General features: G+C 40.3%; 1 protein-coding gene across 4 annotated transcripts in view; it reads left to right on the top strand.

Moving 5' to 3' along the window:
* The window catches only part of LOC146573582 (calcium-dependent secretion activator 1-like), a 329,487-nt gene that overhangs the window by 151,410 nt on the left and 157,249 nt on the right, over window positions 1-20,828 (top strand). For all 4 annotated transcript variants that reach the window (XM_085272827.1, XM_085272826.1, XM_085272828.1 and 1 more), the window contains exons 10-11: window positions 3,697-3,805; window positions 4,576-4,788. In XM_085272827.1, coding sequence (XP_085128953.1) covers window positions 3,697-3,805; window positions 4,576-4,788 — 322 coding nt within the window. The remainder of the gene's footprint in view (window positions 1-3,696; window positions 3,806-4,575; window positions 4,789-20,828) is intronic.

Here is a 20,828-nt window from a genome sequence, read left to right as displayed (position 1 = left end):
GCTTGGACAACTGCTCGTGACCTAAAGAAAACAAAAAAGGAAAAGGCTATGAATAAGATAGGAAATAAATATGAAAAATTAAAAAGGGTAAATTTAACTAGGAAGGAATAAAATATAAATTAAGGTTAAAAATGAAATAACTGTACAACACAAATTAGAATGAAGGGTAAATTTAACTGGGAGAGAATAAGAAAAAATATATAAATTAAAGTTGAAAATAAAATAACTGTACAACAAAATACACAGTATAGAACTATATAAGAATGTATGAAGAAATCTAAATATAAATAAATATATACACAATAACAGCAGCTGTACAAGTATTAACTGGAAATGAAGAATATAATGTCCAGTGTTGTGCAATCCACATTATGTCTTGTGCAGTGCAAATATGCTTAAAGTGATTTAAGTGATGAAGTGAAAACAATGTCCAGAATGTCCAGTGTGTGTGTAAGAACTATATGTGTGGGTCAGTACTGTGTGGTGGTGTGATTGAGAGACCGTATCGCCTGCGGGAAGAAGCTCCTCCTCAGTCTCTCTGTGTTGGTCTTCAGGGAGCGGAATCGCTTTCCTGACCTCAACAGAGAGAACAGTCTGTTGTTGGGATGGCTGAGGTCCTTCACGATCTTCCTGGCCTTGGTCCAGCACCGCCTGCTGTAGATTGAGTGCAGGTCAGGGAGCTCGGAGCGGATGGTGCGCTCAGCTGACCGCACAACCCTCTGTAGAGCTCGTCTGTCCTGCATGGTGCTGTTCCCGAACCAGGTTAAGATGTTTCCCGTCAGGATGCTCTCTATGGTGCAGGAGTAAAAGTTCCTGAGCACCTTGGAGGGCAGTTGGAAGTCTCTCAAGCGTCTGAGGTGGTAGAGACGCTGACGGGCCTTTTTCACCACGGTGTTGATGTGACAGGACCATGACAGGTCCTGCGTGATGTGAACTCCGAGGTATTTGAAGCTGTCCACTCTCTCCACTGGGCACTCGTTGATGACGGGGGTCTGGTAGTTCCTCTCCTGCTTAGTGCTGAAGTCCACTATCAGCTCCTTTGTCTTACTGACGTTTAGAAGGAGGTTGTTCCTCTGGCACCAGTTCTCCAGATTCCTAATCTCCTTCAGGTAGGCCGTCTCGTTGTTATCAGAGATCAGGCCCACCACGACGGTGTCGTCAGCAAACTTGATGATGGTGGTGGAGCTGGTAGTGGCCACACAGTCATATGTGTACAGAGAGTACAGCAGGGGGCTCAGAACACACCCCTGGGGGGCTCCAGTGCTGAGAGTGGTGGAGGCTGAGACATGTCCGCCCATCCTTACTGCCTGTGGTCTGCCAGTTAGGAAGTTGGAGATCCACTGACACATAGATGAGCTGAGTCCCAGATGCTCCAGCTTGGTGGTGAGTGTGGAGGGAATTATGGTGTTAAATGCAGAGCTGTAGTCTATGAAGAGCATTTTAACATAATTCCCCCTTCTAGTGTCCAAGTGAGTGAGTGATGTGTGGAGGAGATGAGAGATGGCATCGTCTGTGGAACGATTTGGATGGTAAGCGAACTGTCGTGGGTCCAGTGTGTCTGGTAGTGAAGAAATGATGAAGTCTCTGACCAGGCGTTCAAAGCACTTCATCACTACTGAGGTGAGGGCTACAGGGCGGTAGTCATTGAGAGAAGCAGGGTGGGGTTTCTTCGGGACAGGAACAATGATGCACTCTTTGAAGCATGTGGGGATCACCGACTGAGATAAAGAGATGTTGAATATCTCAGTGAACACAGGAGCTAGCTGGTATGCGCAGTCTCTGAGGATACGACCTGGGATGCCGTCTGGTCCTGCTGCTTTCCTGGTGTTCACTCTCTTGAAGGCTCTCCTTACTTCATGCTCGGAGATGACGAGCACGTTTCCGGTGCTGGCAGTATCTTCCTGTCTGCAGCCGTTAGCGCCGCTCGCACTAGCATCGTTGGAGTCCTTAGCTGCAGCCTCGAAGCGAGCATAGAAAGTGTTCAGCTCGTCTGCCAGAGTCACGGCCGCGTTCGTCATACCGGTTGTTGGTGCTTTATAGTCCGTTATTGTCCTTAGTCCCCGCCACAGGCTCCTAGAGTCACTCTGTTGGAGTTGTGACTCTAGTTTCCTCCCGTAGCGCTGCTTCGCCTCTTTCACCGCCCTCCGCACGTTATATGACGCAGCTTTGTACGGGTCCATGTCCCCCGTCGTGAGTCCCGTGTTGTAGGCAGCGGTGCGGGATCTCAGAGCGTCACGGATGGTTTTATCCACCCACCCACCTTTAACAAGGTGAAATGACAAGGGCACGCACACACAAGGGTAGGAGTTTGTGTCTTAAATAGCTATCCGATTGTTCAGTCTGACGTCACTAGCCGTGTCTAAAGTCTTTCATCTTTAATAAAATGATCAGCGTTCTGCTCTACCAGGTGTAACAATTGAGTTTAACATCCAGGCATCCATGAAAATGGAATTTATGACATTTAACGGAGTTAGAAGTTAGCAGGAAGTTAGCTCGCTAGCTTCTATCTAAATACAATATAGCATGTCCTGACTGCGGGGTTTTGGAAACAAATTCAAACGTACAGCTCTGCTATCACTTCCAGCATAAATGAAGACAGAAAACTAAACAGCAGTGACGTTTGTAGGGTTACTGAAGTTGGGCTAGCTGCTATATAATGATGTGCTACGTGACCGCTAGCGACACAGCTATGTTAGCATAATATAAACAAGCTAACTTTTTTTCCACTCGATAAAAGTTAACGTGAGTGTTCTCGGTGGTCAGGAACAAATGTAATTGCATGGCATGATGGACCAAACTTCAGCCAGGAGAACAACTGAGATAATCCATCCACAATACGAGGTTAGTCATTCATATACTGCTGCATGGGCTGGGCTGTAGTTACATCCTAAGGTTTTAAAAACTGAGCTTAAATAAATGATTAGCGGTAATAAAAGCCGAGGGAGGTCAACAGTGATCACTGACTGTTTTAGGAGCTTTTTGAGATCAAATAGAAGAAAATACAAAACATTAAACATGTTAACAACACAAAAGCCATATTAAACGCAGACTACTTTAGGCCCGGAAGTAGGATTCGTCACGTCATCACTGAACAACCGGATTGCGCTAATGTCCACATTTATGTTAATCTCTTATTAACAGCTTAGTCGTAACAATTTCTGTATTTTTAACATCATGCCAAATTTTTAGTTTTACTTAATGTACTATCACCAAAAGTAGCCTAATTCACACCCTGTAAATGAATGCGCCTTCACATTGCTCCCCCTAGTGGAGCCGCAAGACATTACCACTTTTCTACCACATTTCTAAATGCTGCTCAGGGGCACTACCACTCGTGGTTGCATCATCCACGTGACAGGCAGGGGATATCATTACGGCTGCCCAACAACCGGTGGGTAATTGGTCGGGAATCCGTTAAGCATCCACCATTCACCGTCAGGGATGAGACAGCCATTTTAAGTGGCTGTATCTGTATATACAGTGGGAATAAAACCATCTAAAAGGAAAATTCCAGACCTTTATATTGGCCAGTCTCCACCACTCATTATATGTTATGTGGTCATGTGAAGAAATATTCCTTTGTTGACAGGAGTCTACTGTACATTAATTGACACTTGAGGAGGATTTGGATTTCCTGTGTTCAACTCTTAGCATGTTCTGATAACTGAATATTTCCTCTCATTGTGACTGGTGTAGGTAAGTCAGTACACCTTTGCCATGTGCAGCTACAGAGAGAAGAAGGCCGAGCCTGTAGAACTCCTTCAGCTGGAGGGCTACACGGTGGACTATACTGACCCCCAGCCAGGTAACGTTGCAAACACACACAGCGGCACAGTGGATGATAACATGCAATGTCCAAGGACTAATTTCACAGTTTGACTTCCAAATTGGCTGACATACCCATAGTCCCAAGGTCACGTTGCCTGATTAGATCCAAACTCTGCATGACTGAAAACTCCAACAGTGTTCACTTAGGTCTGTGGAGCCAAAGATAAGTCTCAGAAATATTGATGGATTTATCCGTGGATATGAAAGGAAAATCATGGTTTTATTTGCACATAAAACAAATAGAATTCACATAATTCCAAGTGTTCAGAATCAGAATCAGAAAGACTTTATTTATCCCTAAGGGGCAATTAAGATACAACAGAGCAGCATGACATTGAAGATAGTGTTGCTCCACCTAGCTTCATTCTGAACAGAGGTCAGACCAACCCAACTAATTGTTGCTTTTGGTTTATGTTGGGAAGAGAAAGGGAGAAAACAGAAGTGAAAAAAGATACTTTGTCTATCCCATATCTGTGAAAAAAATAATAATAGTAATTAAAATTATGACAGTAATATCTGGGGCAGCATGATATTGAGGTGATTAACAAAAAGTCCTGGGTTTAAATCCAGGATCTGTTTGTGGCCTTTCTGTGTTTGCATGTAGTTTCTCTCCAGGTACTCCCCCTACAGTCCAAAGACATGCAGTTAGTGGGTTTAGGTTAATTGGGCTACTGGTAAATATTTGTAATCTTCTTATAATGTTAACTGGTTTCCACACCAAGTGTTCTTCCCTTGTTTATTTTTCAGGTCTCGACGGTGGCAGAACATTTTTCAATGCAGTAAAAGAGGGTGATACTGTGATCTTTGCCAGTGATGACGAGCAAGACCGTATCCTATGGGTGCAGGCAATGTACCGGGCCACTGGTCAGTCCCACAAGCCCGTCCCTCCGACCCAGGTCCAGAAACTCAACGCAAGGGGAGGCACAACACCACAGCTCGATGCACCTATATCTCAGTTCTGTAAGTTTTCAGCTCTCATATTTGTATTTGCCTTTAAGTTTTTAACAAATTCTTGGTCAAAAACAGGATTTCACGGTCCACTTTTTTTTTTCATGATTTGATTTTCTGGCACTGATACTGGCTCTGTCAAGTTTCTTTTTTTAATCACTCAAATTCAAAGAGAGAGAGAGAGAGAGAGAGAGAGAGAGAGAGATGAGATGAGATGAGAAACAGATTTTATTTTGTGGGGTTTTTGGTCTTAGCTGCATCATGTCTTGTTCTGTCTTTGTCCTCACAGCATTATGCTTTCTAAACAACAAAATTATTACCTTTAGTCCATTTGGGTACTGTTTAGCTGCATGTTGCTTGGCTCTTTGTAAAAGTGTTGGTGGCTTTGCTGTGTGTCTTTATGTTTCTCTGTTCCTTTTTCCTTCTCTTCTCATCCTTTAAAACCCTGACCCTACTTTTAGCTGGATTAAGTGGTAAGTGCTTTTTCCCTTTTCTGTCTCCTTCTCATTTTTGTTGCTGATCACTCTTGCTGCTTTTAGAACGCAGTCTTCTTATCACGTTTCTGCAGGCTGAAATCAGATGATTTGCCTCTACTTTTGTGTTCACGTTTATTATCTTGAGGCAGTGGATGGATCAGGCTACAAGAATGTTGCACAACAGACCAGGTTTTGTATGTTTTTTATTGTTTGGTTTTAATGGAGATAAAAGTGTGTCTAGTTCTTAACAGGAATTGTATTAGTAGCCTTTTCATTACAGTACAAAAAAACCCTCCTAATGTGGACAACATTTGGATACTGTGCAAATATCCTCTGGCATAGCCATAAAAACATAGACAGATGTTGTAGTACACTGCATCATTTTGTGTTCTCCTCAGATCCTGGTTGCCTAGAAACAAGCAATAACAGAAGAAACAAAGATGTTGACTGTAAAAGATAATTGTGTTTTTTAACGTTATGCAAATTAGTTAGTACAGCTGGGGCCATGTCAGATTGGAGGGGGCGCAAATGAAAGCATAAATTAATTCATTCATGCAGAGTCTGTGCTAAAGACATGGTAGCAGAAGCAGTGAGTACATTTTTGTATGAGTTGAGAAAACATGCGTAAACACATCCATTATCATGTGTTTATGTTTGTACTACTTACGAGTTTTCTACAGATTTCCATTTCGATACAATTTACTGAATCCAGTCAGACTCACACTGGTGACATTGACCTGTTTTAGTATTATAACATTCAGTTGTTATGTGACGAGTGGCTAACATAAAGAAATGTCTCTAGAAATCTGGTAGTTTATTCCCAGCAACTAAAATGCACTTTATGAAGATCTAAGCAGTGTGCCATTCAAACTGACTGTGAAATATTCAACAGTTATCATTATACCAAACAACCTATAAACGAGTTACCTAATCAACAGGAAATAAAATGCATGTCAAAGTTTCAGAATTATACGCAGTCACAGTTGTGCCCAGAAGTTGACATACACTCATAATAAGCACAAGTGTCATGGTAATTTGGGGTTTAAAATGATTTGCTTGAACTGTTTGAATGGTTGGCTTAGTTGGAAGAGCAACCGACTCTTAATCTTAGTCTCAAGGGTTCAAGTCTCTACTGTGGACAATGAAGTATTTCAAATAAGTGTACAAAAGTTACTTATGCACTATGCTAAGTTCTGGAATAAGACCCCAAACAAAACTGTTGCCCTCAGAATGAGAAAATCGGTTAGGATGTCCAGGAACCATCGAGGCTTGCCACTGATTTGAAACTGCTTGAACACCAGCTTCACTGTCCACAGGGAAGTAAGTTTTATGTGGCTATGGACTGAGATGGTGCCACACCAAGGAAGAATCAAGCTCCAGCTGCTCAAACGGAGAAAAGCGTTTTGATCAGAAAAGATGAAGATTGACCTATTTGGGCACAATGACGAGGAGTAAAGGTGCGATTTTTGGTGCAATGTTAATGGTAATATGCTCTGAGGCAGTTTTTCTGCCAGTGTTACTGGTACATTGCACAAAGTAAATGGCAGACAGAATAACGAAGATGAAGAAGGAGGTCTCTAACCTCACCTTAGATCAGCAGCTAGAAAGTTGAACCTTGGAAACAGCTGGGTGTTCCAACAGGACAATGATCCCCCCCCCGAAAAAAAAAAAAACAGGTTCTGGAATGGATAAAGCAGGCTTACATTAAGGTTCTGAACCTTATGAGTCCCGAACTCAACCATAAAAATTAGTGGACTATTCTTAAAAGCCCGATCAACCAATTTAAATGAATTCTATCAGTATTTGATATTTATTTTTATTTTTTTATTTTTTTGCCTGTCCCGTTTGGCTCTTTTGCATCAGAATTATTGTCTAAAGGCGAAGAAAGAGGCCTAATGGATTTACTTTACCAAATAAACCATCCCAGCCTTGCCGTAATGGTCTATTCGATTCACCTTTTATTGTTTATTTTATTTTATTTTTACTTGTTAAATACGGGACAGATTTGACTGGGGAAAAGAAAGGGGAGAAAGAAAGAGGGAAAGAAAAGAAAAACAGCGGGGAAGAGGGACGGGGATAAAGGGCAAAAAACAAAAAACAACAAAATAAGCAGACAAAAAATCCATCTATCAATCACCTGGATCACCTGTTGGGAAAGAAAAAAGAGAAAACAAGCAGAAGAAAGAAAAAAGGAGCAATACAATAAACAACATCATGATGATCTATGGGAATGTAACAGTAAATACTAGATATTAAATATTATTGTGCAGCACATAAGATCAACAGAACACAGTGTGCTTTGAGGTAGGAGCCAAAAAGGGTGTAGTTTGTGTGTGTGAGCACCCGTGTGTACACCTGTGAGCATGGACGCGCTTGTTTTTTTAAAAGGTTCCTTCATGTAATGATCTGCTAGAGCAGGGGTGCCCAATCCCGGTCCTCGAGAGCTACCGTCCTGCAGCTTTTAGATGCATCCTTGTTCCCACACACCTGAATGAAATGAATGGCTTGTTATCAGGCCTTTGCCAATCATGATGGCATGCTGAAGAGGTCAAACCATTTGATTCAGCTGTGTTGGAGTAGGGATGCATCTAAAAGCTGCAGGATAGTAGCTCTCGAGGACTGGGATTGGGCACCCCTGTGCTAGAGGGTGTGGGGGGGCCACTGCCCCGTCCTCCAGGGCATGAAGCAGGTATGGAGGAGATCAAAACTCCAGACATCCAGAGGCCCCCAGAACACAAGAGACCAAGGAAGACCAACAGAGGGGCAGCCGCGCCACTGTCCCAGAAAGAGCTGAGGAGAGTCCCAGATGAGGGGATTCGATATTTGACCAGCCAAGAAGTCTGGTCAGATATCCAGCCACAATTATGCCAGAAGCTGATTGATGGCTACCAAAAGCATCTGGTTGAGGCACAACTTGGTATGGGACACATAATCAAATATTAGTGGGGTGTTTGTCGATATGTTTAAGCCGTTCTATAGGATTTTGACCCTCTGAACTAGAGAAACTTCAAATTGAATTCAAACTTGTTCACTTACTTCTTATTTTAAAGTAATTACATATTTATGGTATACAATCATTCCACTCAGGAAAAAGAACAGTTCAAAGAAATAATTAAATGTCAAACTTACCACGATGTTCATGCCTGTAATGAAAAACTTATCACTACAACTTTCAGCCGTCCATGTCATGTCAAATAATCAAAGACACTGTAGTCTGCTAGGATGAGTGGGTATTATCCCACCACTGTATTTCACACGAGCCTTTGTGTATTAACTTATACACAAGCTCACATATATCACAGCATGTTCATTCGGTGCTTTATTCTAAGAATTACAATCATGTTGTCCACTGAATTTAAACCCTGAAGCAGGAGAGGCAGAGGGTAGGCTGATCCCTGTCCCCTCAGCTCCATGTAGACTTTACAGTTCTATATATAAAGATCCACAAACATTGATTCCTGTACTTTTATTTTTACAAATTTTCACAATCCTATTAAATTATTAAATATCAATATTATGGAAGTCATATTTTAGAGGGGTCTATCACCTCCAATAAGGTACATGCAATATAGTGGCAAGTTTCTTGTCTAACCCGTTTCACGATCACTGCAGTTCCCCTTAGTTTGACTATCATACAAATGTATGGTGTCGTTTTCATACATGGTAAAAAAAAAGGGGTCTTCTCTTCTGCATGTACACATATTAGCTGTCAGTAAGCAGAAGCAGTTACGCCGCATTTAAATTTTCTAAGATACACAAATCTCAATAGTGTGATAAAGACATAAAAATACTGTTGGTAGGGTTTGTGAATTACTCATCGAATAGAAGTAATCTCAGCTGGCTGTCAGCACTGAAGCTTTCCAAATAGTAAATACCAATCTGACGTTAACGTTTCCTTTATCCTATTCTCCATCACTCCTCCTCTTCACCTTCTTTACTGCCTAGTAAAAAACAAGTTCTTTTTCCTTTGCGTTTTTGTTTCCAAGTTTGTTATGGAAACATTTACAAATCTGTGAATGTGGATTTTAAAATTGTCAACATGATTTTACAAGTGCTACAAAGAGCCATTATTTGTGGAATTTTAACTTAATTTCAATTTCATTTTAAATGAACAATAAGAATCTACAATTTCACTGTTACACAATCATTCTGTGAAAGGTCTACGTAGTGTTGAGAGGAATTTGAAGAACACTCTGCATTCAAAGTTTAGGTAGAATTGCACTAAAGTCAAATAAAATTTTCATCAGCAACGTATTTGTGTTTGTCCTCACAGACAAAATTATAATCTGTGGTTAGTAAGAAACTTTAAACAAAAACCCTGTTATGGAACATTTAATCAGACACAAAAATAATTCTTCAGCAAGATTTCAATATAGCATAAAACAATTACAATTTTTAAAAAATTGGTTTGAGACCAATACACCTAATGAAGTGTAAGTAAATTTACTGAGCAAGTTGTTTCTGACACAACCACTGGATTCCCACTGAGTCCCAGCAGCTGGTAATTACCAAGGTATAAGTGCCAAACTATGAATAATACAGTGTGGTTACTGCACAATTAAACTGGGTAGCAATCAGTCAATGTTACCAAATAGCTATTTGCCAGTTCACACCTGGAACGGAGTAATGAATAATATAACATCTTGTCACCCCCCAGTGGAATTAGGTGGAGAAAACCAAGATCGGGTGTACTGGTGCAAAAACACAAATAAGAAAATTACATGTTAGTATTTAATCTCCGGTTTGTGAAAGATCATTTGCTGAGAAGTCCTTCCTTGCAGAATAATCTTTCATTCTCCTCACTTGCATTCACATTTTAATATGTTTCTCCATCCAGAAGAGTCAAGTTATGACATAGTCACAATCACAACACTGGTTTGTTTGGGGTTTTTTTTAAAAAATTTTTAGATCCAGCAACTTTTCTTGTACCTACTGGGAAACTGGAGAAAACAGCTTGTAACAAAGTTGTTCATTGGTGATATTAGCTAAGCTGTTTGAAATGCAAATATAAATGCTTGAAAACATGACAGGCAAATGAAGGATGTATTTAAAGGGTGCAGCAGATGACAAAAAGAACTTGCTTAGTATCATTACAAAAGCCTAACCTTGACATCTCAGCATTTGTCAATAACTTCAAATCCTGGAATGCCATTTGAGATTGTTCTGGCCCACATTAAACCCATATTTCTTTTTATTGCCTATAACTAAACAATGATTTTGTTTATGTTTACATTAGCTTTAGAATTAATTATAATTTACTGTCTTTATTAGTCTTGACAAATAACACAGAAAAAGATGCGGCAATGCCTAATATCTATAAACATTCACTGCCCTTCAACAGAATATTGAAAAAACGTGTTAAGTTTAATAATTACTTCCTCTGAACTGTCAGCATGTATATTAGACCCCATTAAATGAAGAATGAAAGAAGTCTCACTATTCATAAATAATTCTGTCTCCACATCCATCACTTGACCCGGTTGTCTGAGCTAATTATGGGCCAATGTCCAACCTTCATTTTATTTAAAAAATCTTGAAAGAGTTATTATAAAACAGCTGACAGATAATCTGCTGATTAATGGTTTATTTGAGGAGTTTCAATCAGGTTTCAGTATTCATCACAGTATAGACGTAATAGTGAAGGTTATGAATAATCCTCTTATGGACTATTTGGCAATGGATTCATCTCTATTGTCGTGTAATGCTGTGCTGCTGTCAGGTTTTGGACCCAATATGCAGGAATCGGGACAAGTTGAGACATGAAATGATTTTAACTTTATTGCTGATTACTTGCAGAAGATAACAGAGTACCAAAGCTGGAACCGGAGCAGAGCAAGCAAGGGAAGTGAAGGGAACGGAAAGGAAACACAGAGGAATACAGGAATACAAACAAACAAAGGGTTTAAATACACAAAAAGGAACAGGGCAAAGTGAAGACACCCGGAGAGAAACAGCTGAGCTGAATACACTTAATCACATAATGGAAACCAAAACTGAACACAATTCAGAGGACAAGAGACTATTACAATAAACAGGAAAAGCAGACAGAGACTATGACACACCAGCTTGACATAGACAAAGAGGGAAACAAACATGGAGACATGACTGACTCGGGAAAACGAGACAAACTACAGGGCACAGTGGGACAGGACAAAGAAAGGGACACAACTGGGGAAACAAAGGGAACAAGGGAAAAAGGGAGTTTTTCCTTCCCATGTTCATTAAGTGATTGCTCATACAGGGTGGTCTGATTGCTGGGGTTTTCTATCTATTATTAAACTGAATTGAGTTGAATATGCTTGTTGTCAGAAATATTTCAGGATTCAGATCCTGCACCAGTAATACATAAATGGCCTCAAAGCCACCCATCTTGTGTACTTGTGAATTGTTTTCTTTTGGCAGCTTGTTTATTTCCAAAAGGGGTTGCCATGGTGAATATTCACTTCAATTTTAAACTCAATTTTATTTATATAGCGCCAAATCACAACAACAGTTGCTTCAAGGTGCTTTATATTGTACATTAGATCGTACAATAATACATGCAGAGAAAAACCCAACAATCATATGACCCCCTATGAGCAGCACTTTGGCGAAAGTGGGAAGGAAAAACTCCCTTTTAACAGGTAGAAACCTCCAGCAGAACCAGGCTCAGGGAGGGGCGGGGCCATCTGCTGTGATTGGTTGGGGTGAGAGAAGGAAGACAGGATAAAGACATGCTGTGGAAGAGAGACAGAGGTTAATAACAGATATGATTCAGTGCAGAGAGGTCTGTTAACACATAGTGAGTGAGAAAGGTGACTGGAAAGGAAAAACTCAATGCATCATGGGAATCCCCGCCAGCCTACGCCTATTGCAGCATAACTACGGGAGGATTCAGGGTCACCTGGTCCAGCCCTAACTATATGCTTTTTAAACCTAATCTTAAAAGTAGAGATAGAATAGATTTGCATCATTTGGCATGCATGCTGGATTGAGACTGTCACTGGTCAACATGTTAAAAAAACTTACCCTACTCTTCACTTTTCATATCACTTTAGAATGAAATACAGTCACTGAGGCCTGTACTGACAAGCAGGGGTTTGGGTTATCCAGATAACTTCAGGGTTAACCCGGATTCTCTGTACTATGAAGTTGGATCCCTTCTTACCAGGGTAAATCACCATAGTAAATTATGTTGTGAGATTAACCTGGTCAAGTAGGTCAAGTTCTAGATAAGAGATTAACAAGTATTAACTCAACACCTACTGTCCAATCAATTCTCCAGAATATAGCCAGAATATATCACCATTTCTGAAAGAACATCTGTGGGGAGAGTAGGTCATGTCTTTGTGTTCCCCTAATGAACATTAGTAATAAATAATATCGATTTACTTACTCTGTCTGCAGAGTTGTCAGACGGAGTGATTTTTTTTTTTTAAAAAAGAACCTTTATTTAATGTGGAACGGATGCTCCAAAGAAAAGTTAAAATTAACTTTAGTGGGTGAAGGGGGCCAGAAACTCTGGCTGCAGAACAGTTCTGGGGAGTGGCCTGTTACAGAGGCTTAACAAGGCTCAAAATCTGGGGCTGCTCATGAGGGCAAAGAAATGGAGAGAAGCTATCCCAGGCTATACAGGATGCCCTGTGCATGGGGCCCAGGATTCTCAAGTTTGCACAGTATTCTCAGGCAGCACAGAGTGGGCATACAGCTGACTGTGGAGGCAGGTGTTCAGGATGTGGCCAGGCTCCCCTCACCCTCAGAGCTGGGACTGTTCAGGGTACTCAGTCTCTGGGTTTGCTGTCTTGGCCTCAGTCTCTGGCTAACCTGGGTGGCAAGACTAGTGAGGAGCTTGCTTGGGTGGCTGTGCTGCTGCAAAAGTAATGAGGGCGGCTTTTGCGCAGGAGGTAGAGCAGGTCACCGACTGATCGGAAGGTTGGTGGTTCGATTCCTGGAAAATTAATTGGTAAATACTAACCCCAAGTTGCTCTCCGATCCATCCATCGGAGTGTGAATGTAGTTAGAAATAACGTATAGAGAAAGTGCTTGTGATTGGGTGAATGTTGTATACAGCACTTTGAGTATTCCGGGAGAGTAGAAAAGCGCTATATAAGAATCAGTCAAGTCACACCATAATGACTGAAACGAGTACCACTGGGCTGCGAAATCAGCTTAAATGAGAATACTTTTCAAAAGTTAAACTGCAGGAATGTCTTAAAGACATAAAGACCTGGATGGCCGCTAACTTTCTGCTTCTTAATTCAGATAAAACTGAGGTTATTGTACTCGGCCCTGAAAAGCTTAGAAATATGGTATCTAAGCAGATTCTTACTCTGGATGGCATTACCTTGGCCTCCAGTAACACTGTGAGGAACCTTGGAGTCATTTTTGACCAGGACATGTCCTTCAATGCACATATTAAACAAATATGTAAGACTGCGTTCTTCCATTTGTGCAACATCTCTAAAGTTAGAAATATCCTGTCTCAGAGTGACGCTGAAAAACTAGTTCATGCATTTATTACTTCCAGGCTGGACGACTGTAATTCATTATTATCAGGATGTCCTAAAAACTCCCTGAAAAGCCTTCAGCTAATCCAAAATGCTGCAGCAAGAGTCCTGACAGGGACTAGAAAGAGAGCAGATTTCTCCTGTTTTGGCTTCCTGTTAAATCCAGAATTGAATTCAAAATCCTGCTCCTCACAAACAAGGTCTTAAATAATCAGGCCCCATCTTATCTTAATGACCTTGTAGTACCATATCACCCTATTAGAGCACTTCGCTCTCGCTCTGCAGGCCTACTTGTTGTTCCTAGAGTATTTAAAAGTAGAATGGGAGGCAGAGCCTTCAGTTTTCAGGCCCCTCTTCTGTGGAACCAGCTTCCAGTTTGGATTCAGGAGACAGACACTATCTCTACTTTTAAGATTAGGCTTCAAACTTTCCTTTTTGCTAAAGCATATAGTTAGGGCTGGACCAGGTGACCCTGAATCCTCCCTTAGTTATGCTGCAATAGACATAGGCTGCCGGGGGATTCCCATGATGCATTGAGTTTTTCCTTTCCAGTCACCTTTCTCACTCCCTATGTGTTAACAGACCTCTCTGCATTGAATCATATCTGTTATTAACCTCTGTCTCTCTTCCACAGCATGTCTTTCATCCTGTTTTCCTTCTCTCACCCCAACCGGTCGCAGCAGATGGCCCCGCCCCTCCCTGAGCCTGGTTCTGCCGGAGGTTTCTTCCTGTTAAAAGGGAGTTTCTCAGTTTATTTATAGTTTATAGTTAATTGGAAAAAATTAACAAAAGAGGATACAACCAAAACTGAGAATTAGATTATGAAAAACAAAGTGAGATACAATACAAACTTAAAATGAACAAAGATGCAAAAGACATGACCCCTCTGGAGATTCTTTGATGTAACTTTATTTTTTTTAAATGATTTTATAGAACATGATATATTCCTACCCAGCCAACATGTATATAAAAAAACCAGGTGGGGCCTATATATACATAGGCCCCACCTGGTTTTTGCTCGGGCTGGATGGGTACCATGTGGGCATGGGCTCAAACTGGGCTTTTTGTATGGGGCCTACTTGGGTTTTCCACCTTGGTTAGACATGGGCAAACATAGTCATTTAAAGAAAAGCTGTTGTTGTGTGCCCCATATGGGGCAAAGTGAGGTAATCAATATATATTTTTATTACTGATGACACAGGTGGGGCCTACCTGGTCAAACTATATGGGTCACACAGGGGAAAATGCAAGTCAGACCCGGAAAACATGTCTATGTGGGCCCCAAATGGGTCATGTTAAGTTAACATGGGCATATATTTTACATGGGCTCAACATTGTTTAGTATATATGGGACCCACTTGGGTTTCTAACATTAAATCCATCTGGGTGGGCATCCAATGTAGGTCCTAGTTGGGTCAGTGATGGTAAATGTGTACATTGATCCAAAATGGTAGCACATGCTTATGTGAGGATTCTTCTTCTGTGAAGAGCCAGAGAAAGTGTTATTTGAATAAAGGAGGATTTATTCCAAACAAGCCCATCACAGATTGCACACAACCCAGGGAGTTCTGAAAGTCTGAAAGTCAAACTGTAAAAAGAAACTCAAAAGAAAGCATCAACATAACTCTCTTTTATAACCTGCAGACGGCACCCATGGGGTACCATTCTCTAACAAATCACCCTAACTTTAACATATTTGGCACAACCTCAGTCTATCACTTTTGCTATCCTTAGGTACAGTCAGATGTTCTTTACCCTTCATTTTTGACCCTCTCAGTATTTAGCCTTGGCTAGCGAATGTACTCAAAGTCCACGTTGAGACCTCAGGATGTTATGTGTTATCAGACACTACAACCCAGCTGTCAAGTGAGACCATAGGAACTTGTTTTTGAACATTCAATGTTACTCAAAACACTCCGCACACTATTCCAAATAACTGGTTTAAAACTGGTTACGTTTTAATTTTAGATTTCATTTTAAGTACTTAATGTGAACTTTCAGCGCTCTGCATGGTAGGCTGCATGGTGAGGCTCAGATAAGATAAAATAAGGACTTCATGATTCTTCTTAGGTAAATTCACTTGTCACAGCGGCAATAATAAGTGATTAAAACGGACGCAAGAGTAGAAAAAAAGAAAAGCAAAAAATACAAATAAAAAACCTAAGATAAAAGTGAATTACACAGACAAAATCCAGATTTGGCATTTACTTAAGCAAATATACAGTTGAGGATTTTTAGTAGATCAGACACACTCTACTGTATTAGAGAAAAGACAGTTAGCTACATGGAAGTTGGAAGTTTTGGTTAATCAGATCCAGTAAAGCTCCTGAAGTATATTACTGATCTGTTAAAATGTTACTCTTCAAACTTGTGCCCTCAAATTATATAACCAGAAATAATTTACATTTTCTTTGAACTAGTGGAAAGGAGAGGGGATGGGGTCTTTCAAGCAGTCACACTTCAACTGTGAAACTCCCTTGTCTTTATGAAGTATTGACACTATTGAAACTTTTCAAAAGCAGCCTAATGTTAGAAGAGCTTTTAGGTAAACTGTTTCTGTTGTTATTCTTCTTCTTATCATTATTATATATTTTATTAATTACATTTTTATTATGATGTTGATTTGGGTGACAAATATTATATATGAATTTTTTAAAACATATTGATCATCCCTATACTTAGGGCTGCACGATTTTGCATAAAATGAGAATCACGATTTTTTGGCTTAGAATTGAGATCACGATTCTCTCACGATTTTCTTTTCCAGTATAAATATTTATTGCACTTATTAACTGCACATCAACTTCGCAACAGTTGAAACTGAACATAAAAACAATAAATAAACATAAAAACAACAAATGTCTCACGTTTTGTTGTTGCCACAAAATGTTGTGCTGCTTGAAATTCCGTCTCCACCGTTGCTCGACACTGCGTGTACAGAGCAGGTAGTGCAACAACAGAAAAGTAGTTGCGGGACGGCACTGTGTAGCGTTTGTCTAGGGCATAGGTGTCAAACTCTGGCCCGCGGGCCAAATTTGGCCCGCAGCCTAATTACATTTGGCCCGCAAAGCCATACCAAATTATTATTAGAGCTGGCCTACTGGTATTATACAGCTAATACAGTGGGGCAAAAAAGTATTTAGTCAGCCACCGATTGTGCAAGTTCCCCCACCTAAAATGATGACAGAGGTCAGTAATTTGCACCAGAGCTACACTTCAACTGTGAGAGACAGAATGTGACAAAAAAAAAAAATCCATGAATCCACATGGTAGGATTTGTAAAGAATTTATTCGTAAATCAGGGTGGAAAATAAGTATTTGGTCAATAACAAAAATACAACTCAATACTTTGTAACATAACCTTTGTTGGCAATAACAGAGGTCAAACGTTTACTATAGGTCTTTACCAGGTTTGCACACACAGTAGCTGGTATTTTGGCCCATTCCTCCATGCAGATCTTCTCGAGAGCAGTGATGTTTTGGGGCTGTCGCCGAGCAACACGGACTTTCAACTCCCGCCACAGATTTTCTATGGGGTTGAGGTCTGGAGACTGGCTAGGCCACTCCAGGACTTTCAAATGCTTCTTACGGAGCCACTCCTTTGTTGCCCGGGCGGTGTGTTTTGGATCATTGTCATGTTGGAAGACCCAGCCTCGTTTCATCTTCAAAGTTCTCACTGATGGAAGGAGGTTTTGGCTCAAAATCTCACGATACATGGCCCCATTCATTCTGTCCTTAACACGGATCAGTCGTCCTGTCCCCTTGGCAGAAAAACAGCCCCATAGCATGATGTTTCCACCCCCATGCTTCACAGTAGGTATGGTGTTCTTGGGATGCAACTCAGTATTCTTCTTCCTCCAAACACGACGAGTTGAGTTTATACCAAAAAGTTCTACTTTGGTTTCATCTGACCACATGACATTCTCCCAATCCTCTGCTGTATCATCCATGTGCTCTCTGGCAAACTTCAGACGGGCCTGGACATGCACTGGCTTCAGCAGCGGAACACGTCTGGCACTGCGGGATTTGATTCCCTGCCGTTGTAGTGTGTTACTGATGGTGACCTTTGTTACTTTGGTCCCAGCTCTCTGCAGGTCATTCACCAGGTCCCCCCGTGTGGTTCTGGGATCTTTGCTCACCGTTCTCATGATCATTTTGACCCCACGGGATGAGATCTTGCGTGGAGCCCCAGATCGAGGGAGATTATCAGTGGTCTTGTATGTCTTCCATTTTCTGATGATTGCTCCCACAGTTGATTTTTTCACACCAAGCTGCTTGCCTATTGTAGATTCACTCTTCCCAGTCTGGTGCAGGTCTACAATACTTTTCCTGGTGTCCTTCGAAAGCTCTTTGGTCTTGGCCATGGCGGAGTTTGGAGTCTGACTGTTTGAGGCTGTGGACAGGTGTCTTTTATACAGATGATGAGTTCAAACAGGTGCCATTCATACAGGTAACGAGTGGGGGACAGAAAAGCTTCTTACAGAAGACGTTACAGGTCTGTGAGAGCCAGAGATTTTCCTTGTTTGAGGTGACCAAATACTTATTTTCCACCCTGATTTACGAATAAATTCTTTACAAATCCTACCATGTGGATTCATGGATTTTTTTTCACATTCTGTCTCTCACAGTTGAAGTGTACCTCTGGTGCAAATTACTGACCTCTGTCATCATTTTAGGTGGGGGAACTTGCACAATCGGTGGCTGACTAAATACTTTTTGCCCCACTGTATATATATTCTTTAGTATTAAGCTTTGCTTGTTCCATATTCAGTTTTTCAGCAAAACTTGTTTGAGTCCATAAGAAGAGATTCATTCTTAAATCTGGAGGAAGATTTTTTTTTTCAATAAATATTAATGTTAGCCCGCGACCTTGTTCCAGTTTTGAATTTTGGCCCACTGTGTATTTGAGTTTGACACCCCTGGTCTAGGGTGTTGATCGTTTTCCTAAATCCCTCGTTTCGCACAGTGTTGATGGGAGCCATATCTTTGGTCAGGTGATAAGTGATAGCCTCCGTAATTTCTTTGTGCCTGCGGGAGTTCGACGTGAAGCGCTGTATAAGGTTCTCGTTATTGATGTTTGGGTGGTTGACCGGGACGGATTTTCTCTTGTCACTTTCTCGTCATCCCTGACGTGGTCTCCGATGTTTTTTCCTGCTAATTTTAGCATCACACGGCACAGCTTCTGTACCACGTGGTATAAGGCTCCGCCCTTGTCATTTGTTGAGCAGGAAGAGGGAGCGCTTGTTTTCATGCAGATTACGTCCCGGATCAAAATGCGGTACAATCGTCGTCTTTTTTTTTTTTTAATCGTTGTCATTTGGAAATGAGATTGCACGTAAGTATGAATCGAGATCGCGATTTTCTAACGATTAATCGTGCAGCCCTACCTATACTTAATAAAAAACTTAAAAATAAAATTGTTCTTTTAAATTTGTGCATTGTTTGACTGTTAAATTGTTTGTATCAGGTGTAAAATGACTTTTTAAATAAAGTTGTTTTTAATGTGAGCAGCTCCCATCGCGTCGTTTAAAATGAGGGAGGAGCAGATTGCACCGCGTAGCAACTACTCTTTGCGGTCTTTCGTCAGTTGCAGCCTTTTTTCTCACTGGTGTTTGAGAACATGGAGGACAAAAGGATACCAAAGAATCGAAAACTATGACAAAGGTAAATACTGAAAGTTTGATAAGTTTTTATCATTGGTTATTTTAGTTACTTTCTATAGTTGTCCTAAACAGTATAAGGGGGATAAGCATAACATCTTTAGCTAGTTTTAGTGGATTCCCGCTCAGGTAACTCGGCCATTATGGATTACCCAGTAAACAAAATGGCTGAACAGTATGTTAAATGTTTGAACATGAGCTAGTTATACCATGTCACGTAAGATACATGTGCAGTGTAGCAAGCTCACCTTATAGTGGTGTAAAACATGAGGCGTATGAGGTGATTGTTTAAATTTGAAAACCACTAGGGACCACTTATTACTATGTCACCAATTGTTTACTTATAGGAAATTTAGGATTTATATCTGTCAAGTCACTTGTTCTGGCATAAGTCACCATTTTGATATATCTTCCTGTGACTTTAAAGTCTGTCAGCTAGTTAGATACATTTTGCACTGCTAGTGTTTGCTGCTTGAATTAGTCAGTTAACCATATAAACACATGCAGTGCCTTTCAAACTTTTAATTACACTGTTCATTTTGTGCATTAGTAAGAGAATATTTTATATTAAATTATCCTGGGAAAAAATGAAAATGTTTGTATTTTTTTCTCATGCACTTTCTTTCATTTCCTTATCACGTTTAAATTCCTTATCACAAACACCATCTTTGACAAGTAAGTAACTTTCATATTATTTGTATTACTTATTAGCCATATTCAATAACTTGCACAGATTATTTTGAAAAGTGATGGTCTTTGGGGCATCCTTGAAAGTAGTGCATTACTTAATTTTATTGTATTTTTTACTGGTAATCAGTATATATATACATATATATATATATATATATATATATATATATATATATATATATATATATATATATATATATATATATATATATATATGTATATATTTAAATTTCTATCTTGTATGCTAACAATAATGCCAACAGTGTTCTCTTCACTTGTCCCACAACTCTGACAGTTTTGGTCCTCTGCTGCCCCGCAATTGGCTGATTTCCATCTGAGCTACTACTGTCAACTGCATTAAACTGATTTTACATCGCCTTGTTATTCTAATCTTTATCTGCGTTTTGGACTCCAAACACTCACACTTGCTGAGAGCAAGTGTGAGCTCACAAGAGTGTAAGGCGTGTAGTTCAATAAAGTGATCGATGTGTTCACTAGCTGATTTCAATAAACCGGTAACTTATAAAATCTATATTTTATAGGAAGTACATTACTGATTAAAGTGGTAATAAACACAGTAACCAATAAAAATTTAAATTTCCTGTTATAAATAAAAATATTGCTGTGAGCTTGGTTTTCTAACAGCAGGTGTGAACATCTACAGTCTTTCAGCTCTGGTAAAGATTTAAAAATAAAGGCATTAAATAACATAACATTAAACACTAAATGAGTTTGATGGT

Source organism: Mchenga conophoros, linkage group LG5, assembly GCF_057382185.1.
Source record: "Mchenga conophoros isolate Kocher_MC1m ecotype Shallow Benthic linkage group LG5, M_conophoros_male_GT1.1, whole genome shotgun sequence".
Classification (NCBI taxonomy): domain Eukaryota; kingdom Metazoa; phylum Chordata; class Actinopteri; order Cichliformes; family Cichlidae; genus Mchenga; species Mchenga conophoros.
The sequence above is the reverse complement of the archived record's forward strand: the minus strand, read 5'-3'. Positions and strand labels throughout refer to the sequence as shown.